Raw genomic sequence first — 21,260 nt, 5'->3', positions numbered from 1 at the left:
CGCTCGGAGCCTATCACGTGACTATGGGGCTGCCAGGCGTCCGAGCGCGGCGAGCGCGGTGCGGAAGCGGTCGATATTGTAGTCCTAGGGTTAGTTCAGGGCACGTACCAAGATGCCGAGGTTGTGTACGTGTACGCTCGTACGCACGGTCGCGAGGAGTGCGAGGTGGTTGTCTAGTTGCCAAAACGCGACCGAGGTATCGGAGCCGAGGCGCACGACGCTCGCCGACCATTTGCGCGTGGCTTTCGCGCCGGACGTCTGGGCAACGTCCGAGTAGAGAGCCGAAAACTGGCTGAGGAACTTGATATATTCAAACATCACATCGAAGAGAGGGAGGTCAAAAGGCGAAGTGTCGCACCCGATAAATGTGCGGCTCGGCACGTCAAAGATGTAGGCCTTTTCGAGGAGGCACGACGCACAGAGGCTGTTGCACGCCGACTCGATCGCATCGTGCAGGCTTACGAGATGCTCCGAACCGTCGGGCTCGGCGTCGGTCGTCCGCGAGGTGTCAGCGCCCCCCTCGTTCTGCATCAGCCGCTGCTGAATGCGCGAGAAAGCCACAAAGACGCTCGAGTCAAAGACAGAGGTGAGGTGGAAGCGGATATTCACCTCCGTGTCCAGCTGCACCGGCTCGCCCGACGGCCCGTGGAACTCGTGCGAAGAGTCGATCAGCTCCTCGTACACGCGTTGCTCGATATCGCGTTGCGTATCGTATTTGTAGTCGTCGCTCAGGCCGTCCACCTTGTTGATAAAGACGTGAAAGTGGATGCTCGGGCTATTCTTGTAGGCGACAAGGATCACCTGGTTCAGCTTGGAGAGCACGTCAAAGTAGTCGTCCTGGGCGTCGACCACAAAGATGATCGCGCTCACCTCGGCCCAAGGGATCTCCACGGCGCTCTCTGCGGGTGGCGCGACGCCGGTGCTGTGTGTGCCTGCAGAAAACTGCTGCAGCGCACTACCCGGTATATCCCAAATTTCCAGCTTCTGGAAGGTCTTGACATCCAGCTTCTGTGTGCGTGTCGTCGGTGCCAAGAACAGGGTATCGTTGGGCTGGTAGGATTGGTATACGACTTTGCATAGACTTGATTTGCCTGCGCGGCGGGGACCCAGCAGCAATACCTTGCGCCGCGTCCCTGTGCGTGACGCAGTGTCGCCACTCTGTGGCCGCGAGCCTGGCGAAGCCATAGGGGGCACGTCGATAGGAGCGCAGGCAAGCGTGGCGCTAGGGTGACCAGTATGACTAAACAATCCCCGTGCGGGGCGCGCGGCTATGGCGGCGCGTGCGCCGTGGCGCGGTTCATCTCGTCGGCGAGCGCGCTTTTCAGTGCGAGAAAGCGGTCGAGGAGCGAGGTATTCTCGGTGCGCAGCTCCTTGTTTTGCCGCGTGAGCATGTCGAGCTCGAGCGTCTGTGTCGCGAGTTCGTCTTGTAGGTGCTGCGTAAGGAGCGCGACCTACCTCGATCGCCTCGTTCTTCGCCTCCAGCAGCGCGCGGAGGTCGGTGAGCTGCGTGTGCTGCACGCGCGCCGTGTCGCGCGTCTTTTCGTGCTCGCGCTGGTGCCGGTGGAGGGTATAGGCCGCCTCGGCGGCGCTCTGGGTCTGGGCCGTGTGGCTGCGCCGCAGCTCAACATTCTCCATGCGTAGATCCGATACCTGGTGCTCGAGCTGTGCGAGTGCATCGTGCCTATGTGAGGCGTGCAAACCTACCCCTCGCCGCCCCTGCGCGGGCGGAACGCGTGCCCTTGGCGCTGGACGTAGTCCGTCGCGGCGTGGACTGTGTCAGTCGCGCCACCTACACTCTGCAACAAAGGGCAGCCATGCGCGCTCGCGCGCGTCGCGCTGCGCGAGTCGGTCGGCAATCGCCTCGACCTCCATACGCGGCGCACGGAGCACGTTGCCAGCGCGGGCCATGTGCAATTATTTCCCATGTCCGGCGGGCGATCCCTGGCCGAGTTCGGGCCTGGGCTGCTCGTGTGACGATTGCGATCATGGCGACGCGCAAAAAGGTCCTGCTCAAGGTACGTAGGGTGTATGCATGTCCTGGACTCGTCTAACACATTCGGCGTATGCCGTCTGTACAGGTTATCGTACGTATTTCTCTCGGCTGACGCAGATTTTGGGCGATTCGGGGTAGGTCTCTCTCGGCTAACGCAGTGTCGGCAAGACCTCGCTGATGAACCAATGTATGTGCCGTGGCTGACCCAGATGTCAACAAGCGCTTCTCGGCTGCGTACAAGGCGACGATTGGTGCTGATTTCCTCACGCGCGAGGTGATGGTCGACGGCCGCCTGGTCACGATGCAGCTCTGGGACACCGCTGGCCAGGAGCGCTTCCAGTCGCTGGGTGTGGCGTTTTATCGTGGTGCCGACTGCTGTGTGCTTGTGTACGACGTAAACAACCCCAAGTCGTTCGAGACGCTGGACAGCTGGCGCGACGAGTTCCTGATCCAGGCGAGCCCCCACGACCCCGACAACTTCCCGTTCGTGGTGCTCGGCAACAAGATCGATATGGAGGAGAGCAAGCGTGTCGTCTCGCAGAAGCGCGCGATGACCTGGTGCCAGAGCAAAGGCAACATTCCTTACTTTGAGACTTCGGCCAAGGAGGCGATCAACGTCGAGCAGGCGTTCCAGACCATTGCCAAGAATGCGCTGCAGCAGGAGGCCGAGGCGGAGCTCTACGCCGACTACCCTGACCCGATCAGGATCGACTCGGCGAACCCTCGGTCATCGGGGTGCAACTGCTAACGTTTGTACAAGAGATACTATGAAAGGCCAGCAGCTTTCTTGACCTCGTCGGCAAACGACAGCCCGTCGTCCTCCGGCGCGGCGTTCGTCTCGCCCACTTCCCAGCGACGGAGGCCAAGGACGCGCACGCTCTCGCGCGCGCCGCCCATGGTCTCGGCCCACTTTTGTAGCGCATCGTTCACCGTGCCGCCCGAGGCACTATCGTCGAGGCCGGCGCTCGGCAGGAGCATCGCAAAGGGCTGCGCAAGCAACGCGGTGCTCAGCTCGTCGCCCGAAGCCGCATCGCTAGCCTCGATAGACGTAGTGGGGAAGCCCGCAGCCTGGCGCGCCAAGGAGCGCAGCAGCGCACGCGATGCGGACAGCACCGGGTCGTTGGCGCCCGCGTGCTGCGCGGCCTCTGCGACGCGGCCCGCGAAGCGCACGAGGAGCAGCGATGCAACGCGGCCGCTTGCAAATGTCGCCTGCGTCGGCGCCTGTGGCGCCGCGACCGACGCGCCAGTGCCGTGGGCAAAAGAGCCGGTGCCGAGGCGCTCCTGCCCCTCGGGCGCAAAGACAGCCGCGACGCGCGTCAGGGCGATCTTTTCGCCGAGGCGCGCAACGACCTCGGTGATCGCTGCGCGCACCGTGCGCACGTCGCCTGCCTCGGCGCCCTGGTCGTAGGGCATGAGCGGGCAGTCGAGGAGCGTCTCGGCGGAAATCTCCTGGACCAGCTCCGAGCTCGTGGTCTCGGCAAAGACGGGGTACCACGCCGCAGTGTGCGCAATGTCGCGCACGAGCGCGCCAAACAGCTCGTTGCGCGCCACAAAGTCCGTCTCGCAGTTCAGCTCGACGATCGCCGCGCGGCCCGCGGCGGTCTGCAGGCCGTCGCTAAGCGTGCACAGGCCGACGGTTCCCTCCGAGGTGGTGCGCGATGCGACCTTTGCGGCGCGCTTCGCGCCCTCTTCCTTGCGGTTCTCTTCGAGCCACGCAACGGCGGCCGGCACGGAGTCCGTGTCCGGCGCGCTCGCCTCGCGTGACGCGACAAGCGCCTCGCGCGCCTTGATCAGCGATGTGCCTGGCACCTGGCGGCGCAGCTCCGCAATCGCCTGGATCGACGGGCGCGCAGGCTCCAACGCGGGGCGCGACGTGCTCAGCGCACGCACGCCCACTCGAGCAATTCTTCCGAGCATCGGCAGGAGAACCTCCACGTGGCATTCCCGTCGTTGTCCTTCGCCCCGATCTTTGCGCGTGCGCGATGAGCGACGCAGCGAACCTGGAGCGGCTGAGCGAGGCGCAGAAGCTGATCGCCAAATGGTGTCAGCCCGGCGCGCTCGCGCTGCCGGATATCAAGGCGCGGCTACGTACGTATTTCTGCTGACCCAGCGCCGCGCGATGCGCCGTACGAAGAGCATACCCAGGCCGACGACCCCTGGGCGTCGTTTAGCGTGCTGCGGCGCCTGCCGATTCCCAGCAGCGTCTTTGAGACGATCACGAGCCGCGCGCCTGTGGCAACACTTGCGCTCTTTCCTGCGATCGGCCGCGCGTGCATCACGGTGGAGAACAGGGTGTACTTGTGGGACTATGCCAACGGCCAAACCGCGTTCGAGTACCACCAGCTGCCCGAGGACGAGGTCGTGCTGTCTGTCGGCCTGATTTCCGCAAAGCCCAACGTGTTTATTCCCGAGATTAAGCACGTCCTGGTGCTCTCTACCGGCCCGAATGCCCTCGAAGGCAAGCGCGTGTCGCTCCTCGGCGTCGAGCTGACCTCCCGGCCGGGCAGCAGCAGCGGCGTGAAGTTGTACGAGACGGCGATGAGCGCGAATACGAATGGCGTCGCGATGCGCGATATCCAAGGTACTGACGGCGGCCGCGTGTTTTGCGTCGGCAGCGACCACTGCGTCTACGAGCTGGTGTACCAGGCGAACGAGGGGTGGTTTAGCTCGCGGTGCTACCTGTACAATGTGACGCTGCCGCGCCTCTCGAATCTCGTCCCGTCCTTCTTCAAGTCGGAGAAGAAGCTCAACTTTTTGACGATCGACTCGCAGCGGAATCTGCTCTACGTCCTGCGCCAGGGCGACCAGATCGACGTCTACTCGCTGCCCTCGAAAGACTCGTCGCGCGCGCCGGTGCACACCGGCAGCATGTACGGCGTCACGCACCAGGCCGGCCTCTTGCACTCCCAGCAAGAAGTCGGCCAGATTGTGTGGCTCGGCGCGACGGAGGCGGATGCGCGGACGAACGTATGCCTCGTCGCCGTCACCGAAAAAGGCTATCGTATCTACTTTGACGATTTCCAGCGCCGCAGCTGGGCACAGCTCGCGGTGCGCATCCCCCCGGGCGCGCCGCGGCCGCCGTCCACGATGCCGCTCCTCGGCGGACTCAGGCTGAACGCGCCGCCGCAGACGTCGACGTTGCGCAAGGCGACGAGCGCGCTGTACTCCAACGGCCTCTTCCTCGAGGCGTTTACCTCGCCGGACGCCGGCTCGCAGCTCTACGGCATCTCCACCGGAACGACCGCCGCGGCGTACGCCGCGAGCGGCGTCGCTGGAAGTGCGTGGCAGGAGAGCGCGACGCTCATCAGCCTCGGCCAAGGTGCCTCGGCGCCGGTCCTGGCCGAGGTCGACGCGGCGGCCGCGCGGCGCCGCGTCAGCGAGGCGAACGGCGCGACGACGCGCCCGTGCGCCGCGGAAAACCTCGGCGCGCCCCGCGTCTTTCTCGTGCTCGACTCAAACGGCCTCACCGAGGTCGTGGAGCGGCGCCCGGCCGACATCCTTGCGAGTCTGCTGAGCGGCAGCGTCGGCGGCGGCAATGCCGCGTCGACCGCGCCGCCGATCCTCGACTTCTTCAACCGGTACGGCTCGATCGAGGCGTCGATGACGGCGCTGGCGATTGCCGCGGGCAACACCAACCTCGTGACGCTGCCCGGCCACCTCGGCGCGCTCGACCTGCGCAGTCTCTCGGACCAGGTGCAGGCGCAGGCGATCCGCGTCTTTTTCGGCCCGCTTGGCTCGTGGCCGGCCGACTCGCGCATGCCCACGACGCTTGTCTCGTCCAAGTCGTCGCGCTACGAGGCGCTGGCATACTACCTCGCGTGCCTCGTGCGTGCGATCTGGGCGCAAAAGCTCGTGCCGGATGGCTGGCTCGAGACGAAGCCCAAGACGGTGCCGAACCCCCTCGTGAGCCAGGGGCTGCTGACGGCCGCGCTGCGCGAGCTCGGGCCGCTCGTGGCCTTTATGCAGCGGCACTCGCAGCTCTTTGAGCTCGGCCCGACGAACGACGCGCCGCTCGTGCCGAACGCCGCGTCGCAGCAGTCCGAGCGTCAGGACTTTGAGCGCCTGCGTGCGCTGGCCGAGCGCGCGAGCGAGGCGTGCCAGTTTGTGCTCTTCCTCGCCGACCACAACCTCGCGACGATCGTGCAGAGCGTCTCGAGCGAGGTACGCGCCAAGCTGCAAGGCCTGCGCTTTGGCGACCTTGTGTCGACCGTCGAAGGGCGCAACGTCGCCAACGAGCTCGTCAACGCGCTCATCGAGTCGCAGAGCGGCGCGCGTGCGAGTGTCGACGCGATCGCCGACGCGCTCCAGGTGCGTTGCGCGAGCTTCTGCAGTGCAGACGACGTGCGCCGGTACAAGGCGTCCGAATGCCTGCGCAACGCGGTCGAGACCGACCTGCTTCTGCGCCAGGAGCACACGGCTGCGTCGGCGCCGGACGACGACCGCCGCCGTGCCATCGACGAGGACCTGCAGCTGAGTCTGCGCCTGCTGCTGGCCAGCGCCGCACAGCTTCCGCTCGAGAAGCTGACGCAGGTGTGCACCACCTATGCGCAGCTCAAGTTTACGCGCGGCGTCATTACGCTTGCACTTGCCTGCGCGCGGGCCTCGGACGTGGCCGGCGCAGCGGTTGCCTACCGCGCGGACGGCTGCCCTGAGGAGACGTCGAGCCGCCGCACGGTCTACGAGCAGCGCCGTGCGATGTACGAGCGCGTCCTGGATGCGCTCCAGGCACTGGATACCGAGCTGGACGCCGCGAGCAACACCTTGGCAGGTTCCAAGGACGCCGCCATGCGCGCGCGCCTCGAGCAGGTCGAAGGCCAGCGCGCCGAGGCCTATGCGCTCGCGACGCAGTCCGACGACCCCCTCTTCCACGAGGAGCTGTATACGTGGCTGATTGAGCGCGGTCTCACGAGCCAGCTGCTCGAGCTGCGCACGCCGTTCCTCGAGGAGTTCTTGCAGGGCACGCCTGTCCTGCTCGGCGGCGCGCCGTACGAGGTGTACGTGCGCCGCCTGCGCGACCTGCTGTGGCAGCTGCACGTGCGCAACGGCGCCTTCTTTGCCGCGGCACAGACCCTGGACGAGCTGGCGCACGCAGATGTGTTTGCGCTGCGCCTGCACGAGCGCATCGAGTACCTCGCGCTCGCCGTCGGCAACGCCAAGTCGGTGCGCCCGACGGCGCACGAGGCGCAAGAGGTGATTGCGTTTGCGACCCAGGTCGAGGAGGACCTCGAGGTCGCACAGGTGCAGGCCAAGATCCTCGGCGCGCTCCTGCCTATGGACACGCTCGACCTGGACGAGGAGGAGCGTGCGCGCCGCTCGGCCGTCCTCGCGGCGCTCGACAGCGAGCTCCTCGACATCACGGCGCTGTACAAAGAGGCCGCGCAGCCGTTTGCACTGCTCGAGCAGCAGCTGCTCATCCTGCACACCGCGCAGTACCAGGACGCGAACCTCGTCGCGGATATCTGGGAGGCGCTCTTTGCGCGCGAGCACAATGCGAGCGACGCAGAGCATGCGCACCAGGCGATCGCCGCGCTCGTCACGGACATGTACGCGCGCCTCGGCGCGTCAGAAATCGCGTGCCCGGTCGACTTGCTTCTTGCGCGCCTCGAGCAGTACGCATACGACACGTCGATGGCCATTGCCGGAAGCGCTACGCCGTCGGTGCTCAACTGGGGCTCGTTTGCGACGCTGAACGCGTCGCCGATCGCCATCGGCTGGGCGCCGCTCGTGCTCCTGCAGGCGGGCGCCCCACCGGAGGCCATCTTTGACGTGCTCCAGGCGCTCATCGCCACCGCGCCGCCGCCGTGGAACACGACCGCCGGGCTTGGCTTCCTCCTGCCGGACGCCGTGGCGTACCTCGCGCAGTGGCTCAGCGAGGCGCTCGCCGCGCCGGACTCGCGCGCGATCTACTTCCCGGCACACCGCGTGGACGAGGCCGCGAACGACTACGTGCTCAAACTCAACACGCGCAAATTCCAGCGCCCAGACGACGACCTCGACCGCCGCGTCGAGCAGCTCCACACGGTCCTGCAGCGCATCCAGCGCGCGTTTTAGCCCGTAGTTTTCCCGATCATCGGGCAACCATGCGCCGCGCCGTCGTGAGCTACGAAGACCTGCCGCACGACGCTGCAGCCGTGCAGCATGCTGCGACAGAGGCTGTGGCCGAAGCGGGGGTAAAAAAGCGGCGGAAAACGAACGAGGGGGGAGAGAAGCGATACCATGGGCCGCACTGGGACGAGCAGGGGCCGACGTCGTCCAAGGCCGCGCCGGCTTGGTCGCAGCTGGAGGCGGACGACATTCTCGACTCGGACGACGCGGTGGTCGCGTCGCCAACGATGGACGACTCTCCATTTCTTGAAAGCGTCGAGGTGCCGAGTGGAGCGGCGCTCATGTCGCGGGACGTATGGGACGACCAGTTCTTGCTGGACGCCTGGAACGCCGCCGAAGAAGAGTACGCTGCGTTTCACCGGCGGCGCTCGGACGCTCTTGACGAGGAAGAGGAGGAAGAGAAGGAGGGACTATGGTACAGTCTTCCGACCGAGGACGAGCAGGCGCGTGGAACATGGGAGGACGAAGAGGACGACGACGAATACGACAATGGCGACCACGACGATAGCGACAACGATACCTATACCCCCGGCTGGAAGGCCGCACAGCGCATCGTCGCCGCGACGCCCAATTCGATTGGCGCATCGTCTTCTACGCCGGCACCCTCCGCCGTCCCACCTGCGCCGTCGCTTGCCCTGCCTGCCGGCGTCGCAGCGAGCGATACGCTCCAGAGCCTCGTCATGGCTTGGTACTATACGGGCTACTACACGGCCCTCTACCAGCGGGAACAAGAAGCGAGTTCACTGTCATGAGTTTGTAGCACGTACCACATGCGAAGCTTGCATAAAGTACATGGCCGTCTCAAATGCGAGAAGCGCGCCCGCATTCGTCGGAAAGGCGCGCAGTGCGCAGGTCAAATAACCGGTATATATGCGACGGAGGCGCCACGGCAGTCCCAGCAGTCCGCGCTCGCGGGCCGACTGGTCCGGCGGCGTCCACAGCTCGAGCGCGGCTTGCACCATACCCCGTACGCCGCTGGGGTACTTGGGGTTGTATAGTGAGTCGGCCATCATGCGGTTCTTGACCACATCAGCCGGATAGGCCGTGAACCAAAACACCTCTGCCGCGAGGCCGCCGGAGAAGAAGGTGACACTCGCCGACGACAGCGCCCATGCGTACCAAACTGCCGCGTTGCTACGCAGCGGCTCGGCCAGCGCAGAGAGCTTCTCCTGGAAGTATTGGTACGAGCCAAACATTGCGCCAAAGCTCGTGCGGAACCACAGCGTAGCAGGCAGCGCATGCCACAGGCCACGCACGCCCGAGTGCTTGATAATCTGGCGCATGCAGTCGTACGAGCTCTTGAACTCGACCTCGGCGACCTTGGCCGTGCTGGCGTGGCGCAGCTGGATGCGCTGCTTCTGCATCTGGAGCTTGGTCTTGAGGAGCTCGACCGGGGTCGTCGCCAGCGAGTTGGTCCACCCCGCGCCGACGCCTGCGAGCGTCTGGTAGCCCAGCGGAAGACCTGGCGCGCCGGTGCCCGGCTCCTTTTTCAGGATGTACCGGGCGATATACGTGCGGTAGGTGTGCAGCGAGCCGAGCAGGATCGAGTCAGTAAACATCCATCCAACTGCGGGCGGAAAACATCCTTTGTACACGCCAAGAATACCCTCTGTTCGGACAATGGACCGCACGCACTCCAGCATGCCATTGTATGTGCCCGGCGGGGAGCATTGCAGGCGGACCTTTACTGTATCCTGCGTTAGCTCCTACACTATGCATCGCTACCTACAAACGGATGCCCGACCGCGAGTTTTGTCAGGCCGGACACGGTCCCCCCCACAAAGCCCTTCGCACGTTCCAGCAGCTCATTCCGCTGCGGCTCTCCAGTCGGCGGAGGCATTGAGACAGACCAGCGCTGGCGCTAATTTCACGTGACAATCAATTATCTAGACGACAGCCTATCATTAAACGATGACGTCATTTCACCAGCAAGGTAAAATCATTTTGCAGCCGGCTGAGCGACTTCGCGTAACCATGCGCTGAGCTGGAACCGGTGTGGAACGAGACGTGCTGCGGCAAGAAACGCATCGAGCATAAACCAGACGCACGCCTACCAAAATTTTCTACATAGAAATGGTATACTAGTGCAAACTTGGCAAGGTGGTCCGAGCACCCTCCCCGCACAGTGTCATTGGAGATGGCTAGTAGTATGGTTGCAGCCAAGGGAGTTGCCCAGCGGATTCTACAGCGCGTAAACACGCAGTAAGCGTTCGCTCTTGCAGGGTATCTTCATCCATAGCCCACATCGCATCCAACTCCTTGCACGAGACAGTAGGGGTGGGAGCATCCGTGGGCGAGTACGCCGACGCGCGCGCTGCCGTCAGACGCAAGCGCGAAAAAGAGAAAAAGCAGATCGACGACAACGTATCGGCCGCATGTTGGGATTCAATAAAGCGGTCCGTAGCGAGGCGCGTGCCGGGAAAATCGTAGCGATACGTTGGGAAAGCGACATCAGACATTTGCACCGTCGAATCGGGTGTAGGCGACGTCTGCATAGACATCGTCATGTGCGGAGGGAGTGCAAGCGATGCCGTGGTCGGCTTGGGGTTACCAGCAAGGCTGCTCAACGGCATCGGCACCCTCGGCGGCGAGCTTAACATCGGCGCGACCTCGATGTTTCCGCGCGAAAGGGATTGAGTCATGGCCGGGTCCTTGCAGGAAAGTAGTCGGTGCATTCCCTCTTCCTCTCCTTCGGGACCCTGCTCATGATACTACTGATCGCTGGCCAGGCCTGCGACGCCGCATCCTCCTCCGCCCGCGCGCGCTTCCTGGAATTGGGTTGTGGTAGGTTATGCAGCGACTTCACCGCTCCTTCTGCGAAGCGGTGAAGCGTTGGGGGAGTCTGTATGGGCATACCGTAGGGTACCCCGTTCTCCCCTGCTTCCTATACAAGACAGTCAAGAGGAAGCCGAGTGGAAATCACGAGATGCCCGCGCAAGAACGCCTGGCTGCATGGCGCCGCATAATTGAGTAATTAAAAAACACTTTTCTAATTTAGCCTGTGTCATTTCGCCGGTGTGCCAAGTGGGGGCCGCGATTGTCCGCGTTACGTCATAGCCTCCACCTCATACCGCGCCACAACCCCCGATGGATTCGCGCCGCACAGGCCAGGCGCCGCGGCTCTCGCTGGGTACGCCGTACCGGAGAAAGGAGAGTGCGCCTGTCGGAGGGCCAGAACAGTCTGGAGAGGCAGCTGTGCGTGCCACAGACACGGATGCTCTTTTTTCGCGCATTTCTGCGGTGCAAGCCGGCTATGTAGCGCCGGATGCCTATGCTGCGCTCTTTGTTGCGGGACAGGACGCGCCTAGCCGGCGTCCGCTGCTCATCAATATCGGCACGGCGCTGAGGAGTGGCGAAGTGGATGCGCGGGTGCATGCGTTTCTCCTGAGCGCATCGCTCCAAATCCCGAGCGACGAAAAGCAAGTCCCAGGCGTGCAGATCCTGAGCCTCGGCGCGGGAAGCGACACGCGATTCTGGCGCCTGAGCGAGTCAGACGTACGTACACCGAGTCTCACGCAGAAAAATCTAGCGGCGCGTGTCCAGCGTTACGTCGAGGTCGACTATGCGCAGATCACCGCGAACAAGGCGAGCGCGATACGCAAGCACGACGAGCTGCGCGCGCCTTTGGGCACGCTAAAAGAGAGCGAGAATGAGTCCGAGATTCATTCGGCGACCTATGCTCTCCTCGCAGAAGATTTGCATACTTTGGGCGGCGAGGCGCCCACGGCCGGCATGGACCGGCTCCTAGCGCAGCTCGATCCGAACGTGCCGACACTGCTGCTCTGGGAGTGTGTCTTGGCCTACATGGATCCGAGTGCCGCGAACCGATTTCTGGAGCGGCTTTTTTCCTACTTTCCGCACGTCGCTATTCTTTGTTACGACATGTGCATCAGCGGCGATCATGCCGAGCCCGACGCGCCGCCAGACCGGTTTGGACGCATGATGCTCCAAAACCTCTCTGCACGTCGTTTAGAGCTGCCAGGCGCGCGTAAGTACACGACGCCGGCCTCGTACGCGGACCGATTCCAGCGTCTCTTGCAAGCCGCGCACGAAAACGGCGCGATCCACAGCGACGCCTACTCGCTACGCCACGTGTGGTTGGCGCTCGACGGGGCCGAGCGCCACCGCTTGTCACGCTTGGAAGGACTGGACGAGGTGGAAGAGCTCGAGATGCTCTTGGGACATTACTGTATGAGCTGGGCCGAACGAATCCTATAGAACCTAGTCGTGCCCCGCACCACGCCCGCGCTTCTTGCGCCGCCGTGATGTTTGCTGTGCGGTGGGCTCAGAGGACGGCGGCGGCGCAGGCGCAGCTTGCGGCTCGCGCGCCTTGGGCTTTTTCTTGCTGAGCGGATTCGGCTCCTTGGCCCGCTTGCGCTTGACCGGCTTGGGCGCCTCTTCTGCCGCTTCCTGCTCGCCTTCCTCCTCTTCGCCCGCCTTTTCCAGAAGACGGCGCTCGGCGGGCGAGATCGCCGACTTGTCCGACTCCATGTGCGCAATGTGCCGCTCGGTCAACGAACTCATCGGCTCGAGCACCAGCACGCTCTGTGTATAATGCAGGATGGGCAGGCCCGGGACGACGCGGCGGCGCATGCGGCGCACAATCGGGTCGTCGGCTGCGAGCACGTACCGGTGCTTGTTTGCAGGGCCGATCACCTCTTCCAGGCACGTTCCCGGCTCGAGCGCGTCCTTGTGGTTGCACTTGCGGCGCTCCCACTCCTTTGCGAGCGAGACGGTCTGCTTCGCCCGCCCTTTGTCCTCAGGCTGGGCCTCTTTTTCGGCATTGTAGAGCGCCACCATGCAGCACTGCGTAATCATCGGCTTCACCTTGGCCGCGTGGAGCGCATTTTGGATCTGGCGCATCGGGTCCTCGACCTTGTATCGCACGAGCGACTCGGCAAAGGTATTGTCGACTGAATTAGCATAAACACGTACTCAGCACCTGGAATGGCTCGCGAAAGCCAAAGTGCATCACATACTGGTGCACCAAACGGCGATAGGACTTGGCACGCTTCTGACGCATGGTGGCCGAACCAAATTTTTTGGAAGCCACGTGGAGCTCAAGAACACGCGATTCGGCCGCGCGCCGGTTTCCCTGATGGCGCGTCCCAGCGAGGCGAGGAGCGGTGCGGAGTACGACGTGCTAATTGTGGGAGCGGGTATTGCGGGTGCGCCGCTAGCAGCGTCGCTGGGCCGTGCCGGCCGGCGTGTCTTGCTGCTGGAGCGCGACTTGGCAGAGCCTGACCGTATTGTGGGCGAGCTTCTCCAGCCCGGCGGCGTGCGTGCGCTGCAGCTCCTAGAGCTCGACGGTGCGCTGAAGGACATTGACGCGATTCCCGTGGAAGGTTACTGCATTTTTATGGGCTCGGACGAGTCGGTGAAAATCCAGTACCCCACCGTTCCAGAGCTGCCTTCGCACTATGGACGCAGCGAGCCGCTCGGCGCCGAGTTTCACTACGAGGGCCGCAGCTTCCATTATGGCCGCTTTGTTATGGCCTTGCGCGAGCTCGCACGTCGCGCGCCGAATGTGACCATCGTCCAGGCTACAGTCCAGGACCTACTCCACGGCCCCGACGGCGGCGTAATCGGCGTGCAGACCGGGGGCGAGGCGGCGCAGACGTACCATGCCAAGGTCACGGTCGTTGCCGACGGCTGCTTCTCCAAGTTCCGCAAGACGTACGGAGGGTCATACAAGCCCGAGGTCCGCTCCAACTTTGTCGGCCTCGAGCTGCCGCCGGATGTCGCCGTGGCCAAACGCCATGGCCACGTTATCCTGAACAAGACCAAGGCCAAGAAAGGCGCGCGGGCGGTGGGCCCGGTGCTGGTGTACCAGATCGGCTCGGATGCGACGCGTATCCTGATCGACGTGCCGGGCCCGACGCTCCCCTCGCTGCAGTCGGGCGCGCTGCACAGCTACCTGGAGCACGATATTGCGCCCCAGCTCCCGGGCAAGATCGGCCCCGCGCTCGTGGCCGAGCTCGCAAAAGGCGTGCGCCCGCGCAGCATGCCCAACAACTTCCTCCCGCCGAGTGTCCAAGGCCAGGGTGCGCACCAGCGGGGCCTGATCGTCGTCGGCGACGCGATGAACATGCGCCATCCGCTGACGGGCGGCGGCATGACGGTCGCGCTGTGGGACGCGGCGTACCTTGCGCATATCCTCGGTACCGGCTCCTGGTCGCCGTTGGATGGCACGCCGTACGCGTTCGACATTCCCACGACCGCACGCGACCTGCACGACTGGTCCGCGATCATGCCGGTGCTGCGTACGTGGCACTGGCAGCGCAAAAAGCTCGCGAGCGTCATTAATGTGCTCGCACAGGCATTGTACAGCCTATTTGGAACGCCGAACGACAACCTGACCGTGCTGCGTCTCGGGTGCTTCCGCTACTTTGAGTGCGGCGGCGACTGTGTGCGCTGCCCGATCAGCCTCCTGGGCGGCCTCGCGCCGGATCCCTGGTTGCTCGTCTTTCACTTTTTTTCCGTGGCCGTCTACAGCATCCAGCTCTTGTTCCAGGGCAGATTGGAGGCAGGGCGCGACCGCAAAGCCGTCCCCCCGCCGTGGAGCGCCTACCCTGGCCTCGTCTGGCGCGCGGTGGTCGTGCTGTACTATGCATGCATCGTTATTTTCCCGGTCCTTATCACGGAGCTACAGCTTAACCTCGCAGGCTCGAGGAATCCGCTTCTATGGAAGCTCACTGCGCTCGCCGCGCTGCTCGTCGCCGCCGGCGCGCTCTACGTCCATAGCTAGCCGACCCCGATACCCTTCACCCCTCTGGCCACGTGACTTTCTCAGCGGCGGCGCCGCGGCGATCGATCCGCGCCTTTCCCTACGGTCACCACTATGGCTTTCCTCGGTTTCCGCGCGTACCCTACCCCCATCCTGAAGCCCCTGTGGCCCTTCTTTGCCTCGTCGGCCATTGTCTACTTCGTGGTCGCCAAGCTCCAGTACTCGGGCGTCCGCTCGCCGGAGTACGCCAAGGACCCGAAGAACCCCTACGGTGCGTAGTGTGCAGCTGCACGAGCATGTGCTAACCTCTCGCTTGCGTGGATCGCGTCGTGGTCGTTGCGTTTGAATGTACAGCTAAGCAAATCGCCAAGGAGCAGCACTAAATTTCCTGGAGCCGCATCTAGGGTTTTTCTGTGCGCCGATATGTGCTTCGGTCCGTAGCTCACAACGGATTTCTACGGATGATGCCGTGTATGTGCATGCATTTTCGCATGTGCGCGCGGCGTGTTGGCTTATGATGGGCACAAAAAGTGAGGATCGGTGCGCTTTTTCACCACGTCTTTCGGTGGGTATCGCTTTTCTATAGCTCCGGTTTCTTGTCAGGATCGCATGGTGCCCGAGAGGGCGCCTGCGAAATAGCGTGGGTCGCCGCACGTTCTACGCGTCGTCCGACGACGCTCGCGAGCACGGCCCTTCTCGCTTGTACCCAGCGGGCCAAGCCAGCTGGCACCCGAGCCGCTCCGTGGCACGTGGCCCGGCCCGGCTAATGCAGGCCGAACCGTGCGAAGCCCCGCACGCGAAGCACGGGGGAGTGCAGCGAATCGAAGGGCGGCCCCACAAAACGCCCCAACCAGGGCCGGCCCATTGAGAAAGGTGTGGACGGACACTCTTCCTATCCTACCGCCGTTAGCACTAGTAAGACAGCATGTCGGCCATGAGCAAGGAGGCTATTGAGGCCCAGTGGGCCGCTCATATCGACAAGCAGATGGTCACCGTGCCCGGCTCTAAGGAGGAGGGCTTCACGGAGATCTACAAGAACGCTGCGTTCCCCGATTCGCCTCCGGCTGTGTCCGCCTACGATGCGTTCATCAAGGGTTACCAGATGGACCCCAACGCCAAGTGCCTGGGTCACCGCCCGTGGGACGAGGCGAAGGGCGATCTTGCGAACCAGTTTGTCTGGCGCACCTACGCCGAGGTCGAGACCGAACGTACTGCGCTTGGCTCGGCGATGAGCGGCTGGGTCGACCAGGGTCTGCTCAAGCCCCGTGCCAACGAGGAAAACATCCTCGAGCCCGGCATGACCAAGTTCTCTGTCGCATTCTGGGGCCCCAACCGCCCCGAGGCCTGCACCGTGGCCCTTGCGCTGAACGCCTACTCGCGCTGCTCGATCGGTCTCTACGACAACTACGACGCAGCGATTTCGTGCTACATCCTGCACCACAGTTGCTCGCGTGCGCTCTTCACCACCTCGTCGTACCTCCCGATCGTTCTGCGCAACATCGAGAAGATGCCCTCGCTTAAGGTCGTCGTTCTCCTCGACCGCCCCGGCCCGGCGAAGCTCGCACAGGGTGAGGTGCAGAAGGAGCACCTCGCGCGCGAGTGGGCTGCCATGCACGACGTGCACATCTTCTCCTACGACGAGGTCGTCGCGCAGGGTCTCGCCAACCAGCGCCCGCACATTCCCCCGTCGAGCCCCGACAACCTCGAGTCGCTCTGTTACACGTCGGGCACCACCGGCCTTCCGAAGGCCTCGCGCATCACCAGCGACGATACCGCTGTGGGTATCGAGGGTCTCCGCTACGTCGTTCCGGGCACCAAGATGGTCTCCATCTCCTACCTGCCCCTTGCCCACATTCTCGAGCATGGCTGGGAGCTGTACATTCTCCGCACCGGTGGCGCGATCGGCTACTACTCGGGTAGCATCGATCGTCTGCCCGAGGACCTGCAGCTCCTCAAACCCACCGCGTTTCCCAGTGTGCCTCGTGTGCTGAACCGCATTGCGGGTCAGATCGAGACACAGATGAACGCTGGTGGCCTCAAGGGTACGTTCTTTAATAATGACTGACATCAGGCTTCCTTCTCCGCAGCGCCATCGACGCCAAACTCAAGAACTACGAGGAGACGGGCACGATTACCCATGCTTTCTGGGACCGTCTCGTGTTCCGCAAGGTCCGCGGAATGCTCGGTGGTAACATCCGCGTGTGCTTCACCGGTAGTGCCCCGTGCCGCCCCGATGTGCTGAAGCTGCTCCGCGTTGCTCTGTGCACGGACATCCGTGAGGCGTACGGCCAGACCGAGAACTGCGCCTACGCCACGTTCATGGCTCCCCACGACCGCAACCTTGGCTGTGTCGGCCCGGCGAACCCCGGTCTGGAGCTCCGCCTGCGCGACTGCCCCGACCTCGGCTACCTGTCGACCGACAAGCCGCACCCCCGTGGTGAGATCCTCTTCCGCGGCCCCACCGTGTTCAGCGGCTACGAGGGCGACCCTGCCAAGACCAAGGAGACCCTCATGCCCGGCAAGGACGGCCGTGGCAACTGGCTGCTCACCGGTGACGTCGGCCAGATCGACCAGTACAACCGTCTGCAGATCATTGACCGTGTCAAGAACCTGGTCAAGCTCGCGCAGGGTGAGTACATTGCCATTGAGAAGGTCGAGGGCATCTTTGCCTCGCTCCCGCTCGCTCAGCAGGTCTGGCTCTACGGTGACTCCTTCCAGCCCCACCTGGTCGCTATCTGTGTGCCCGAGCCCGAGCCGTTTGCACAGTTCATCTCGCGCGTCTCGAAGAAGAGCGTCTCGCCCTCGGACACCCAGGCGCTCGAGGAGGCCTGCAAGGACGAGAAGATCGTCGAGGCTTTCCTGCGTGAGTTCATCTTGCTCGGTAAGCGCCAGAAGCTCGGCTCGCTCGAGCAGATCCGTGCCCTGAAGCTGCGCATGGAGCCCTTCTCGCCGGAGAACGGCCTGATGACCCCTACGCTGAAGATTAAGCGCCAGGAGGCCGCCAAGGTCCTCAAGAAGGACCTCGAAGAGCTCTACGAGTGCCAGCCTTACGACCTGAACAGCGTCAAGGACTCCAAGCTCTAAATAGCCAGAACATGCAAAGGCACTTTCTTGTATCTATGCTATCGCGACGCACCCAGAAGCTGCTTGGAAAAGAGGTCTGCAATGACATCGAAACCGTCGTCAGCCGCGTGCACCTCGCTCAGGACAAGGTCGTAGTCGCTCAGCAGCGCATTGCTTTGCTGCAGATCGCGGAGCGTGTCGTGCGCTTGCGCGCAGATCGGGCACTCGCGCGCCTCTTCGCCTTCGGGCAGACACCGCAGGTGGAAGCTGTGCTTGCACATAAAGTGCACGCTCGGCAGCGCCAGCGCACCGCGGCACATGCCGCACTCGTTGTTTTGGAACACGACGGGGTTCGCGTCGGTAGAGAGCTTCGCGAGCTCCGTCTCTTTGGTAGCAATCTCAGTTTCGTACGAGCGAATGAGCTTGTGGATACCGTCCATCTCGGCACGCTCGTCGCGGACGTGGCGCAAGAGATAGTCAGATACAACGCCAAGCTCGACCGCGCCCGATGCCGACACGAGCTGCACGACCTCGAGGGGGCTCAGCAGGCCATTCTCGTCAATGTATTGCAGCATCCGCGCAAAGTCGGTACGGTGCCGCGCCAGGATCTCTGACGAGGACGCAAGGAACTGCAGCACAGAAATGTACAGGTGAGGGTGTGCATGCCCAAACGTATCGAGCGTCGCGACGAGCGCCGACGACGCGTCCTCGTCGCCATTTTTGCTGGCATCCATCCAGTGCTGAACCACTGCGTCCACCATCTCTAGGCGCTCGTACAGGTAGATGATACCGGGCGTGCACTGCTCGGTGGTGCAGAGGACCAGCGCGTGCTCAACTGTGTAGGGAAAGAGGCCGGGGTGGTAGAGGAGATATAGCGCCTTGTTCGGCGCGCGCGCAGAGGTCAGGTACAGCTCCAGAAGCGTATCAAAGACAAGCGCCTCGTCGGGCTCCGGCGCCTCTGTATCTGCAATCTGCTCAGGGCGGCTGGGCTGGTCCAGCACTTCTTTGCCCCAGCGCCGCGATGCCAGAGCCTCGCAGAAGCGCGTCAGCATCGCCTCATGCCCGATAAAGTGCGAAAAGACAGGCGCGGGCGACGGGACTTGCGACGTGCCTTGCTGGGTAATCGGGCGGGTGTAGAGGTCGATCAGCAGCGCCGTCGTCTCATCCGGCGCAGCATCGAGGAGGATATGAGCGTATTGTTGCGCATAGAGCTCGGCCAGCGCAGGCGGCAGCGCGGCGAGATACTGGATAGCCTCGGCCGCATTGTGCTCGTCCCGCAGCTGGATATCGAGGTATTCGTCGTGGTGCTCGTACGTCTTGGCGAGGTAGGCGGCTTGCGCCGTGCATCCTCCGCGACGGCACACCGAGATGGCGACATGCACGTCAAACGGCAGCGCATCGCGTTCGGGCGCCTGGGCCCCCTCGGCGGAGCGCGTGTGTGGCACATGGATGAAGCGGTCGAGCGCGTCGGTATCGTGCAGCTTGGTATAGCAGTTGAGAAGCAGGGTGGTATGATCCGCATTCGCAAGGCCGCGCGTATGCAGCGTCTGCAGGTATTTGGTGAGGAACTGCAGGCGCTGTGCGTCGAGGAATTTGCGGATAATGTAGCTGGGCGACACGACGCCGATCGTCTTGATAAACTGCAGCATGGCGCCCTCAAAGTCGCCTTTCGCGTAGAGGTGATCGCCGTACCGCCGGAAAATGTCGGCGATCAGCATGTCGATCGGCGCGACGACGCGGCGGTCCTGGGGGCGGGGCGGAATGATTACCGCGCTGGGCGGAAGCATCGGGAGGCGCGCGCCCGGGAAACGGGTCGCACGCGCCCGCATGAACTGCACCGCAAGCAGATAGAGGTGTGCACGGAAGAGCTGCTCGAGCTTGTCCTTAAGCGAGCGCTCTTCCAGCCGAAAGAGCTGGCCTTGGCTCGTAAGGATCGCGACAAATTCCGCAGGGTCGGTACCAAACGGAAGCACGTCGCTGTTGCTCGTCCATATCCATTCGACGCCTGCAGTAAAGATGGCGGTGTACGTCACGCTCTTGGTATCGAGGTCAAAGACCGTGAGCTGCACAGGCGACGCTGAGTGCGACGAGGCAACGCCCTCAAAGTGCACGGGCCGGTCGATGCCCATCCCGTGCTTGGTGGGGGCAGAGAGCACGACCAGCTGGCCGTGCAGGCGGTGCAAACGCATCTTGGGGCCTTCGAGCGCGATGGACGCCTCGCGCCCTTCGGTGCCGACAACGTAGATGGCTTCGTCACGCGCGAGAACAAGTTTGTAGGACAGGTCGGCCGCTGCGGCCTGAGCGGCAGCCACGCCCCCAGGGCCGCTCTCGAGAGGAATATGGTCGAGCGCTTCGCCGGCACACGCGAGGAACGGGACAGCACATCCCGGCGCACATCCAATCGTGTCGACGACGGCCGGCGCGCCTCCTGCGCCTGCACCGAGGACCGTGTACCGTAGCACCTTGGAGACAGTTGCAATGAGCAGGTGCACGGTGTGTTCGGCGCTCTGAACAAAGGTGAGTGCCGTCACGCCGTCGGGCGACTCGGCTTGGTCGTCCGGCTCGTCGATCTGTGCAGCGTCGCGAGCGACCTTGACACGCAGCTGCCCGCCATCTGCCGCAATTGCAGCCACATCGCGTATGAGCAGGACCTTGCCGTCCTCAAAGCCGGCTGCGACCAAGGCGAGTTCGGCTTGCACGGCCAATGCATTCACACGCGACGGATGCGGTCCGTGCTGCAGGCGCGTCTGGACGAGCAGTGTAGGTGCCGCGCGCGTCTCGGTATCGTGCGCCTCCATGCGCCATACACGCAGCTGGGGATGCTTGTGCGTGGCATCCGTTCCTACCGACACCACGGCATGCGCACCCGGGGCGACTTGGACGGCTTGCAGTGCCGCATGCCTCTCGTCGTGTGCCTTCCACGAGGCAATCTCTGCATACGTATGCGCATCCACGACGCGAATCTCGGCGCTGCGCAGGCCAATGACAAGTGCACCGCGCGGTCCCGACCACCCTTCGGCATCAGGGGCAACGTAGACGACATCGACAATGTCTTGCGTCGGCAAAGACGGCGGCAAGGGCCGCTGCTCTGCACTCGAGCTGGGCGACGGCCGTGCGTCAAAGAAGCTAAAGTTGCGCCACGATGGCAGTACCGTGTCCGCGTGCTTCGCCGCCGAAGACCGCGAACTGGTCGACATCGCGCTCGGATCGCCGGTGGAGGCCAAGACGCGCATGGCCCGAGGGGCAAAAACAGCCAGAGTCGAATGCGACACGATTGAAATCTAGTAACCAAGACCACAGCAGTGACACAGTGGCATTATTGAAGTCTAAGGACTACGCGCCACAACGAACTTGATTAAGATGAAACACCCT

At 63.5% G+C, this 21,260-nt stretch overlaps 13 protein-coding genes across 13 annotated transcripts; 7 read left to right on the top strand and 6 right to left on the bottom strand.

The window, feature by feature from the left end:
• Positions 1–21: 21 nt before the first annotated feature.
• GTR2 (GTP-binding protein gtr2) lies at positions 22–1,185 on the bottom strand (the record flags this gene model as incomplete). Its single annotated transcript, XM_060266652.1, has 2 exons — positions 22–84; positions 109–1,185. The coding sequence occupies 2 exons, from the start codon at positions 1,183–1,185 to the stop codon at positions 22–24; spliced, it is 1,140 nt and encodes a 379-aa protein (XP_060122635.1).
• An 83-nt stretch (positions 1,186–1,268) lies between these two features.
• Positions 1,269–1,908, bottom strand: MJAP1_002718 (uncharacterized protein; the record flags this gene model as incomplete). The annotated part of the gene is made up of 4 exons (XM_060266651.1): positions 1,269–1,433; positions 1,456–1,681; positions 1,705–1,771; positions 1,794–1,908. The coding sequence occupies 4 exons, from the start codon at positions 1,906–1,908 to the stop codon at positions 1,269–1,271; spliced, it is 573 nt and encodes a 190-aa protein (XP_060122634.1).
• A 77-nt stretch (positions 1,909–1,985) lies between these two features.
• On the top strand, positions 1,986–2,741 carry GTP14 (Ypt/Rab-type GTPase Rab7; the record flags this gene model as incomplete). The annotated part of the gene is made up of 4 exons (XM_060266650.1): positions 1,986–2,015; positions 2,111–2,127; positions 2,152–2,180; positions 2,203–2,741. The coding sequence occupies 4 exons, from the start codon at positions 1,986–1,988 to the stop codon at positions 2,739–2,741; spliced, it is 615 nt and encodes a 204-aa protein (XP_060122633.1).
• A 17-nt stretch (positions 2,742–2,758) lies between these two features.
• Positions 2,759–3,910, bottom strand: TSF1 (Elongation factor Ts, mitochondrial; the record flags this gene model as incomplete). The annotated part of the gene is made up of 1 exon (XM_060266649.1): positions 2,759–3,910. One exon carries the CDS (start codon positions 3,908–3,910, stop codon positions 2,759–2,761), a length of 1,152 nt encoding a protein of 383 aa, XP_060122632.1.
• Positions 3,911–3,975: 65 nt separating this feature from the next.
• On the top strand, positions 3,976–8,044 carry MJAP1_002715 (uncharacterized protein; the record flags this gene model as incomplete). The annotated part of the gene is made up of 2 exons (XM_060266648.1): positions 3,976–4,081; positions 4,104–8,044. The coding sequence occupies 2 exons, from the start codon at positions 3,976–3,978 to the stop codon at positions 8,042–8,044; spliced, it is 4,047 nt and encodes a 1,348-aa protein (XP_060122631.1).
• A 29-nt stretch (positions 8,045–8,073) lies between these two features.
• Positions 8,074–8,850, top strand: MJAP1_002714 (uncharacterized protein; the record flags this gene model as incomplete). Its single annotated transcript, XM_060266647.1, has 1 exon — positions 8,074–8,850. The coding sequence occupies one exon, from the start codon at positions 8,074–8,076 to the stop codon at positions 8,848–8,850; it is 777 nt and encodes a 258-aa protein (XP_060122630.1).
• Positions 8,851–8,951: 101 nt separating this feature from the next.
• On the bottom strand, positions 8,952–9,657 carry MJAP1_002713 (uncharacterized protein; the record flags this gene model as incomplete). The annotated part of the gene is given in 2 exon segments (XM_060266646.1): positions 8,952–9,006; positions 9,020–9,657. The coding sequence occupies 2 exon segments, from the start codon at positions 9,655–9,657 to the stop codon at positions 8,952–8,954; spliced, it is 693 nt and encodes a 230-aa protein (XP_060122629.1).
• Positions 9,658–11,185: 1,528 nt separating this feature from the next.
• On the top strand, positions 11,186–12,316 carry PPM1 ([phosphatase 2A protein]-leucine-carboxy methyltransferase; the record flags this gene model as incomplete). Its single annotated transcript, XM_060266645.1, has 1 exon — positions 11,186–12,316. One exon carries the CDS (start codon positions 11,186–11,188, stop codon positions 12,314–12,316), a length of 1,131 nt encoding a protein of 376 aa, XP_060122628.1.
• A 3-nt stretch (positions 12,317–12,319) lies between these two features.
• Positions 12,320–13,121, bottom strand: MJAP1_002711 (uncharacterized protein; the record flags this gene model as incomplete). Its single annotated transcript, XM_060266644.1, has 2 exons — positions 12,320–13,011; positions 13,034–13,121. The coding sequence occupies 2 exons, from the start codon at positions 13,119–13,121 to the stop codon at positions 12,320–12,322; spliced, it is 780 nt and encodes a 259-aa protein (XP_060122627.1).
• A 75-nt stretch (positions 13,122–13,196) lies between these two features.
• On the top strand, positions 13,197–14,846 carry ERG1 (squalene monooxygenase; the record flags this gene model as incomplete). Its single annotated transcript, XM_060266643.1, has 1 exon — positions 13,197–14,846. The coding sequence occupies one exon, from the start codon at positions 13,197–13,199 to the stop codon at positions 14,844–14,846; it is 1,650 nt and encodes a 549-aa protein (XP_060122626.1).
• A 93-nt stretch (positions 14,847–14,939) lies between these two features.
• On the top strand, positions 14,940–15,104 carry ATP18 (atp18 subunit J of the mitochondrial F1F0 ATP synthase; the record flags this gene model as incomplete). The annotated part of the gene is made up of 1 exon (XM_060266642.1): positions 14,940–15,104. One exon carries the CDS (start codon positions 14,940–14,942, stop codon positions 15,102–15,104), a length of 165 nt encoding a protein of 54 aa, XP_060122625.1.
• A 646-nt stretch (positions 15,105–15,750) lies between these two features.
• MJAP1_002708 (long-chain-fatty-acid--CoA ligase) lies at positions 15,751–17,909 on the top strand (the record flags this gene model as incomplete). The annotated part of the gene is made up of 2 exons (XM_060266641.1): positions 15,751–16,867; positions 16,897–17,909. 2 exons carry the CDS (start codon positions 15,751–15,753, stop codon positions 17,907–17,909), a joined length of 2,130 nt encoding a protein of 709 aa, XP_060122624.1.
• Positions 17,910–17,947: 38 nt separating this feature from the next.
• VPS11 (Vacuolar protein sorting-associated protein 11) lies at positions 17,948–21,085 on the bottom strand (the record flags this gene model as incomplete). The annotated part of the gene is made up of 1 exon (XM_060266640.1): positions 17,948–21,085. One exon carries the CDS (start codon positions 21,083–21,085, stop codon positions 17,948–17,950), a length of 3,138 nt encoding a protein of 1,045 aa, XP_060122623.1.
• Positions 21,086–21,260: the final 175 nt, after the last annotated feature.

The sequence above is a fragment of the Malassezia japonica genome, chromosome 4 (genome assembly GCF_029542785.1).
Source record: "Malassezia japonica chromosome 4, complete sequence".
NCBI classification, from domain to species: Eukaryota; Fungi; Basidiomycota; class Malasseziomycetes; order Malasseziales; family Malasseziaceae; genus Malassezia; species Malassezia japonica.
Note: the sequence above shows the minus strand (reverse complement) of the source record. Positions and strands in the feature narration are given on the sequence as shown.